This window comes from Limulus polyphemus, unplaced genomic scaffold (assembly GCF_000517525.1).
Source record: "Limulus polyphemus unplaced genomic scaffold, Limulus_polyphemus-2.1.2 Scaffold6768, whole genome shotgun sequence".
Lineage (NCBI taxonomy): Eukaryota > Metazoa > Arthropoda > Merostomata > Xiphosura > Limulidae > Limulus > Limulus polyphemus.
The window spans coordinates 8,101-17,068 of NW_013672378.1; the positions used below are offsets into that span (position 1 = coordinate 8,101).

Below are 8,968 nucleotides of genomic sequence, written 5' to 3' on the forward strand. Positions count from 1 at the left end.
GATTCTTACCTTAGGATGGACATTGAATTGTTGGAATAGGTTCAGAGAAGGGTTACTAGAATGGTGCCTGGGATGGAGGAGTTGTCATAAGAGGAGATGCTGAAATCTCTCAAATTGTTTTCTCTTGAAAAAAGAAGAGTTTTGAGGTGGGTAATCTGATTGAAGTGTTTAAGATTGTAAAGGGAATTGATAGTGTTGATGTATCACCTTTTTTATATTTAACAATGAGTACAGTAAGACTAGGGGACACAAATATACATTTTGGCAGGGTAGGAGTCATCTTCAGCTAAGACAGTTTAATTTTTCTAACAGGGGGGTTGGCCTTTGGAATCGGCTGCCTTTGGATATTGTAGAAGCAGTAAATTTAACTGGGTTTAAAAGAAAGCATGATAAGTATATGAATGATAAGCGCTGGCTTTAAGATTTTTTTAAAATTTAGTTTAGAGGATGTAACAGCCAAGATGGACCAATAGATCTCATGTTGTTCCACAACTGATGAGTTAGTTTCATTCTACATATCTTTGTTGTTGACTGGTAGATGGTACCTACTCCACCCATTAGGATATTGCAGCAACTCTGCACACTGTGCAACAATGTGCTTCGCTAGCCAAGTAGGTTACAGCCTTTACAAAGTTGTATTTGAATGACTGATATAGTGCTAGTCATTATGTGTCAATACAACATTTACTGTGAAGTAAGGAGCATTGAATTAATACAGCTTATTTGTTTTTCAATGAAACAAACTGCTGACTGATTTATTGATCAAGTAGAAGGCAACAGCTCTGTGTCCTACTCAAGTAGACACACTGATTTTTTTTGCTTTGCAAAATAATTAAAGATTGTTTTACACTTTACATCAAGTGTCCAATCTGTTTATTCTCTTTGTGTAAAGCTTGGTCAACTTTAGATTTACCTTCTAATAATCCAGCACAAAGCTTCTGTTAAAAACCAATTAATCGAGAATAACATGCACGCACAACACAAAAAAATAATTTTCCCCTTAATAGCAGCAACTGTCAACATGCTGTAGTTGAATTCCTGATCCTCCTGTATACAATAATATCTATGTGGATGAAAATAAAATAACTTTACATGACCAAGTAAAAACTTTATGAGGATCTAACATGAGTTTAACCAACTTCTTGCTCACTACATTTGCAGAATACTTTCACAGAAATTCTTCATGTTCAGTAAAACAAATGTAACTAGTCTGATTTGAACAGCTACATACATGTAAGAGTCCAAAAGTTTAGGTACGAAAAATTTAGTTTTTTGTGAAAAGTTATAAACAGCCAAGCAGAAGTTCAAAAGCCAAACTTGAATAACATGTTATATTTTACACTACTCTATTTCGTTTTTTCTTTGCCAGGAGATGGCATACTAATTATGATAAAAATCAGAAAACAAATGATGTAAATCTAACAAGAAACAAGCAATACAGTTAGAACATATAATGCACACACAAGTTTTATTTTTTGATATTCAGTATGAAGTCTAATAAAATAAACACTTACTGCAAGACACATGCATGTTGGATGCCAGGAAAAGAAACCTGAAAAAAATTATATGGTATAAAAATATTAGAAAAACAAGGGTGGCGGGATAAGAGAAAGCAAAAAAATAATAATTAAAAGAATCCAGTTAAACTAAACATTTGTTATCAAATACGTGTCTCAGGATTTTTATTATTTACGTTAAAAACATTGATAGGAACATAATTAGTACAGTTTTCTTAATGATCGGGTATTTCTAGCTGTATTAAGGATGTTGAGGCACTACAATTAGTGTGCATGATGGAAAAATAATATAATTAAAGATCATATACAAACTAAGTGCACAGAAAATCATATGGGTTATTATACATTGGATCACATATTTAATATGGAAGAGACCCCACTCATTAACATGACAGAACAAAAGTATATTGGTGTAGCAGTAGGTAAGTTACTAACGCCATCAAATCAGTTCTCTGTTGCTTGTAATAAAGCTAATTACATTTTAGAACGTACGTACAGGTACAGTAATTACAAGTCACTATTCAGGCCACTAAAATTCCTGTGTACACTCCTCATAGTTAACAGAGGATAACGACTTACTTGAAAGGATTCATAGATGTGCTAAGTGCTAGGATGATTCAAAGAATGGAATAGGTAAATATCATTTACCCTATTTTTCTCTTAATAAAAGAAGGTTAGTGGGCAACCTTAGTGGAGTTTTAATTTACAAAAGTATCTGAAGTACTGACAGAATAAAACCCACTTTGTACTTAATTCTTAAGACAATAAAAGGAAAGAACTCAAGTTTAAAGTTTGGGAAAGACAGAAAAGGCTCCAGTTTTATCTTTATAACAGGATTACTAACTCATGGAATGAGTTGCCACCATCTGAACTACAGACTGCTTCCTTATAAGACCTTAAGAGGAAGGAATAGATAATTGAATGAACAAATAAAAGATGTGTTTAATTTTCTTTGTCTTTGGTTGATGGTGCAGGAAACGGCATACAAGGACCAAACTGTTCTGGGCCTTGTTGTATATATGTTAAATTTATGTTCTTTGTCTTTGGGTTGATGGTGCAGGAAACGGCATACAAGGACCAAACTGTTCTGGGCCTTGTTGTATATATGTTAAATTTATGTTCTTTGTCTTTGGGTTGATGGTGCCGGAAACAGCATACAAGGACCAAACTGTTCTGGGCCTTGTTGTATATATGTTAAATTTATGAAATATCGTCCTAATGCCATTGGAAGTTAACAGAAAAAAATGGTGATGTGCCAATCTCACCGACTAGCCTACCTCTCGAATAATGTCCTTCCTAAGATAAATGGAACAAAACTGCACACAATACACCTAACTAGTCACTCGCATAATAAAAACCATCATTTCTTTTAACTCGTAGTGCATTCCGTTAACTTCAAATTCAGTTAGCTTTACCATATGTAACAGAACATGTTCTTGAAAGTTTAAAAGTTGTATCAACTAATATCTCAAAATCATTTTTATTATTCAATAAATTAATAGGATTATATTTAAATTATGTGTGCAATTATGATAACCCACTAATATAACTTTGTACTTTCTGTGACCTTCCATAACTGGTGAAGAATATATCTTTATTTAACTATATTTAAGTAATTGTTCTATATATATTTGGAGGTGTTTCACAAGTAGATGTAAATATACTTCTACATCAAAGGTGTGATCATAAACTTGCAACATTCCTGTACTTTATACAATAATTGGTACACAGGACTTGCATTTCTTTGACTATATGTATGTCGTGGCCTCCTGAAGTAGGGTCATGCACCTTAACATATAAAATAAAATCTAAGGACAACAAAGGGCCTGTTGATCCATCTAGGCTTTTCCATCCACTAAACTAATGTTAACAAAAACACCCTAAAAGCCAGCTCTTATTATTCAAATATTTATCAAGCCTTCCCCTCTTTTTCTTCTTCATTAAAACTTAAACCCATCCAATTTTGTGGTTGGCTGCCAGGATAGTCCTTCTCCACATCCTCTGCCATTACAACCTCTCTCTCTCTGGTCTTGATCTAGCCTATTTTTCCATCTCAGTTTTGGACATCCTCTACTCCATCTGTCTTCAACTAGCATTCCAATTATTCTTCTAACAGAGTTATTTTTCTATCTTTTTTTCCACATGCCCATACAACCTCAATCTAGCCTCGCATGCTTTTTCTGTTATTTTACACACCCTAGCCCACTTTCTAGTATCTATCCCATCATCCAATGTAGCATTTCTAACTTTTCCAGCAAACTTTCTTCTTTCATTCTCAGTGCTCATGTCTCCACTCTATACAACACTGCTGTCTTATACAATTTGTATATACCCGACAGCCTTGGATGTAACAGCAAATAAGCAGACAATCTATAATCACGAGCTGTTGTCATTGAGCACGTACATATTCACAGACAGATAGGTTCTAACGACTGTGGTATTTTGTAGCAACATCACAGTGTTATGGTATTACACCTAACAACCACTCTATACAACAGTGCTGACCTAACTGCTGTCTTATACAATTTGTATATACCTGATAGCCTTGGATGTAACAGCAGACAATCTATAATCATGAGCTGTTGTCATTGAGCACGTACGTATTCACAGACAGATAGGTTCTAACGATTGTGGTATTTTGCAGCAACATCACAGTGTTATGGTATTACACCTCACAACCACTCTATACAACACTGCTGTCTTATACAATTTGTATATACCTGACAGCCTTGGATGTAACAGCAAATAAGCAGACAATCTATAATCACGAGCTGTTGTCATTGAGCACGTACGTATTCACAGACAGATAGGTTCTAACGATTGTGGTATTTTGCAGCAACATCACAGTGTTATGGTATTACACCGAACAACCGTATGTGAGACCAATCTAAAATGTAAAGACGTGTTTAGCAAGGGGTAATATACCACAATTGTTGTATCTCTTCTAACCTCACTAAGATCCAAGTTGCAAGCTACGACAATGTATACAAACTGTCATATTTTGTGACATAGTACGGTGTTTACAGGGTTAAGACTATCATTAACTGTTCTAAATGTTTTTAAACATTTTAGTAACATACTTATGCTTCTTTCATACGTTAACAGATATTTTCATTTCTAGTTAGTATAATAAATACGTCACATTGTTGGAATACTTCAATAATTTCGTTCTAGATTTCAGTGGTTTTGTTTATAATTAAATATTTTTATATATATTTTGGTGCTGTGTTATTGGAATGTTTTAACATCTAATTTCTTTTCCAGTTAGTATAATGAACATAGCACAATGTTGTAATGTTTAAATGCTTTTTATATTGTAATGTTACATGCTTTTTTTTTATTTCTCTCATTGCTATGTTAATGGAAATTCAATAACATTTATTTTCCATTATATATATATATATATAATCAACTTGGTTCTTAGGTGTGTATCAGCTAAAATATAACTATCATCATAAGTACTGTAATACTAAAGAATGCTGTGAGGGGAGGATGGATGGACTTAATAAAACTAACACTTTATGTTTCAAGAGATAATAAACTATTTGAAGATGAACTTTGTTTCCTTATGGTGGGTGTTTACCAGTTTAAACAAACACATTTTTATGCCTATGAACATGTGTTTTTAAATAGACTGTAGGATTTTTTGGACAGCAAAGAAAAGAATACTGTTATATACAGTCAAGACACCTATTCTAATTCACCAATTTCAGCATGGTATATCAGTGCAGGGATGGTGAAATAGTTGTGAAATAGCTTTTGTTATGTGGTTTGCTGCATATTCCCGTCATATGACTTAAAGAGATTGTCTATTCCCATTGCTGCAGATCTATGTGATAGAGTAGATGACAGAGATGACACTTTCTTTACCTTTGAATGGAGTCTGTCAATGAAACATGTTTAACCCTGTTGAACTTGAGACTGATTTTAAAATCTTATTTCTATCAACTTTAATACATAATATTAAATTCCCACATCCCCGAGGAATTTAACTTTGCTTGAGGAATTTCATCTTTTTAGTTGGCTTTCACATTTGGGAATGTACGGTCCATCCGTATTCCGTTAGTTGTGACCGATGAAAGAGAACATATTGCATGGATTAAATAAAAAAACAATTCATGAGGAAATCTACTCTTCCCAATAGCTTTCCCTCGAGTGAATGTAATTTTAATTCATTATTTCTATCCCTAATATAGGGTCATGATATCTACTGTATTTATTTTTTTGTTATATGTAGAAAAAAAAACAGTTAAAATGATACAAATCCTATTTTAGTCACATCACATACTACTTAGTCTTTTACATAAATCTAAATACTTGCACACATATGCTGAGGAAACAAAAAAGTTTCGTTATTCCATTTTACACTTCAATGATCATAAAAACAGAAAAGAAATTTAATTTAACCCATCAGTACAATTAATCTTCTAATTCATTCCATTTTAAACTTGAAAATACTTATGTTGGAAAGACTGTTCGAAATAAAAAATCATGAAGAAAGCTCTTTCAGGCCATATATATGTCTTGTCAAACTAATAGGAATGTCAATGTCAGGTCAGCCTCCTAATTGCACCATGTATACTCATGCCAGCCTAAATATGTTGTGGCATGAATTCTACAACAAGTCCCTGGTTCAATGTTTCCTTATAACTATATGAAAACTGTTATGAAACAAAGAAACTATGCCAAACTAAACCTGCAGATTCATAAGTATATATAACAAAACTATACATAACTTAAGTTATAAAATGCAACAGTCAAGCACTTACAATTTTAACCTTTATTTCTAGCTAAGATGGGTTACATTTTCGATTTATAAGGTGAGCATATTTTACTCTGAATGGTAAAACTGAAAGTTAAAATATAACTTTCTTGGAAGTTCCAGTGCAACAATATACCAAGATTTTGGTTTTACTAAAACTAGAATAGAAACTAACAGTTAAATATTACTATTAGTACTATTACTAACAAAACTACTAACTCTTGCTTTGACATTGTTACTGTTAGCGTTACTAGTGTTACTATAAATATTACTTAGTTAGTATAAATATGATTGTTCAATCAGGCTTGTCAAGAACAAAATAAATTAATATAAATAAATAATAGACCCAGTATTATTTTATCTCACATAAATAAATATTTACAAAATATGTTTTGGAGAAAACAAAAAGTTAGAAAAAATTCAACATTTACTGAAATTCCGAACGGATGGAATTTGGACGAGGGAAAGGTTTCGGCGGCACAAGATAGTAACTAGCCTAGTATACTACTTCTAGCACTAACACTACGTTGTCTAAGTAATACAAGTAATGTCTTTAGTCTGTAGGAAATGGGACAATAAAAGTATAATAATTAATATCCCAAAAAGTAAATGGGTCAATCCCTAGTTTGGTTGGCATTGTGATGCGTATAACTAAATGAAACAGTCTAACTTTGGTTGTTGTACTTCTGATAGCAATTCTACAATTAACCAACGATTCCTACTTTCCATTAAAATTATAATTTTCCCCTTATTTATGTCTTAATGAAAAATACGATTTCATCTGAAATATTTGTCTGAAATCATAAATTTTAATGGGTTTTTTGTGTGTGTGTGAGAATTTAGAAAAATATTGGGGTTCACTTGAATTAAACAATATTTTAAATGTAGTTGTATTAAAATTACATTGGTATTTTCTCTCTTTCTCATTAGATATAAGTAGGTTGTATTCGTACGATTTTTTTTTAAATCTCTATAATGTTTTGTTTTTTGAAATACTGACAATTGATACCATATAGTAGACTGCGATAAACTTATGAGTAGGAGTGTTAAAGTTGATAAATGCAGTTAAGATTATAATAGAAATTGGAGAAACTAAAATGGTAATACATGTGACAGCTGTATTTTTTCGCATCATTCGTCCTTTACAATGTGTGGCCTGGATCAAGTATGTATTTATGAGGGATAAATAGAAGTGATTTGAAAATCATTTTAAAATCTATCCAGCTAGTACCACTTCACTTGTTTGTATAGTTTTATTTCAGCATTTATTTTGTTTTGAATACTTCTTATAGTAATTCTACGAATAACTAACGATCCCTAATTTCCGTTATTTTTTTTCTATTTATTTGTTCAGTTTTTCTATGTTCATGGAATGGAAACAACATCTATAATCTTTTGGTGCTTTCAAATAGCTATTCGAAAGTGCTCGAGTTTTGAGTCTCGTTTTGAAAATATTACAACTTTTGTAAGTGATCCTACTGTAGTGTGCTAACTACTTAACTTGGATTTTTAATCTTTTAGTATAACAATATCCCTGATAGCTACAACTTTTACAAGAAATAAAACCCCATGCACAAATTCATAAAATTTAATCCTTACTTTTGCTTAGATATAAGTGTATAAAGCTGCAAAAGTAGGGATTAAGTTTTATGAGTTTATGATTGTGGTTCTAATTCTTGTTTCATTACTTTTTGTAGCAGGATCACTACTTCATTTTAAAATTCATAATTCTTAATACTCTTGTTTATTTACTTTTTATGTTTTACTCTTTTTTTTTTATTTAACTCCGAGAGGTCCTCCTGTTACAGTATCATGGGATTGACACAACACAACTTCCCGTAACTTCCTTGGTATAACCGTTTGCCAGGTCGTCACTTTCCCATCTGCAGTTTCCCATCTCCGGTAAAGAATAGCGTCTTCAAGTTTCAACTGGTCCCATTGTGCCCAATAGTTCTTTGTCACAGGGCTTAGACTAGACACCTTCTCCCAAGCAGGGTGCAAAACACTTGCTTTTACAAAATCAATTATTGGCTTCAAATCTTGGTCTTTCTCCTGTTCAGCTTTGATATCTATATTTGGTTCCACTTCACCATCATCAACTCTTTCAGTCGGCTTTACTTCAGCTTGATGGCACCTGGTTAGTTCAACCTCTCTTTTGCAGCAATGTCTGCAGTCATTTTTGCAGGGTCTTCGGCTCAGTCCATCAGCATTACCATGGGATTTTCCTTCTCGATATTCAATATTATATCGAGAACTGGTCTATTTTTCCGATCCAACGTGCTAGTTGTCCCTCTGGGTTCTTTAATGATCTTAACCAGCGTAACGCAGCATGGTCTGTCCTGATGATAAACCTTGCACCATAGAGGTAAGGATGGAAATATGTCAGACTCTTTACTATAGCAAGGAGTTCCCTCCGTGTTACACAGTAGTTCCTCTCCGGTCTACTCAAAACCCTATTGAAGTAGGCCACCACATGTTCGTTTTCGCCCACTTTCTGAGACAACACTCCTCCAATTCCGACATTACTAGCATCACAATCCAGTATGTACGGCAGTGAGGGATCTGGAAGCTTTAAAACTGGAGCAGAGGCCAATTTTTCCTTCAACGTCTTGAAAGAATGCTGGCCAGAAACTGTCCATTCAAACTTCTGGCCTTTATTGGCTTTGAATCCTGATGACTGTACCAACCT

The 8,968-nt window shown here is 33.3% G+C and overlaps 1 protein-coding gene across 1 annotated transcript in view; it reads right to left on the bottom strand.

Moving 5' to 3' along the window:
• LOC106474055 overlaps positions 1-6,679 on the bottom strand; it is an 11,621-nt gene extending 4,942 nt beyond the window's left edge. Inside the window, exons 1-2 of the mRNA XM_013934741.2 lie at positions 6,662-6,679; positions 1,515-1,552 (exon numbers count right to left, since the gene is read on the bottom strand). Of these exons, the coding sequence (XP_013790195.1) occupies positions 1,515-1,526 (12 nt within the window). The 5' untranslated portion in view covers positions 1,527-1,552; positions 6,662-6,679. The remainder of the gene's footprint in view (positions 1-1,514; positions 1,553-6,661) is intronic.
• Between the last annotated feature and the right edge of the window lie 2,289 nt (positions 6,680-8,968).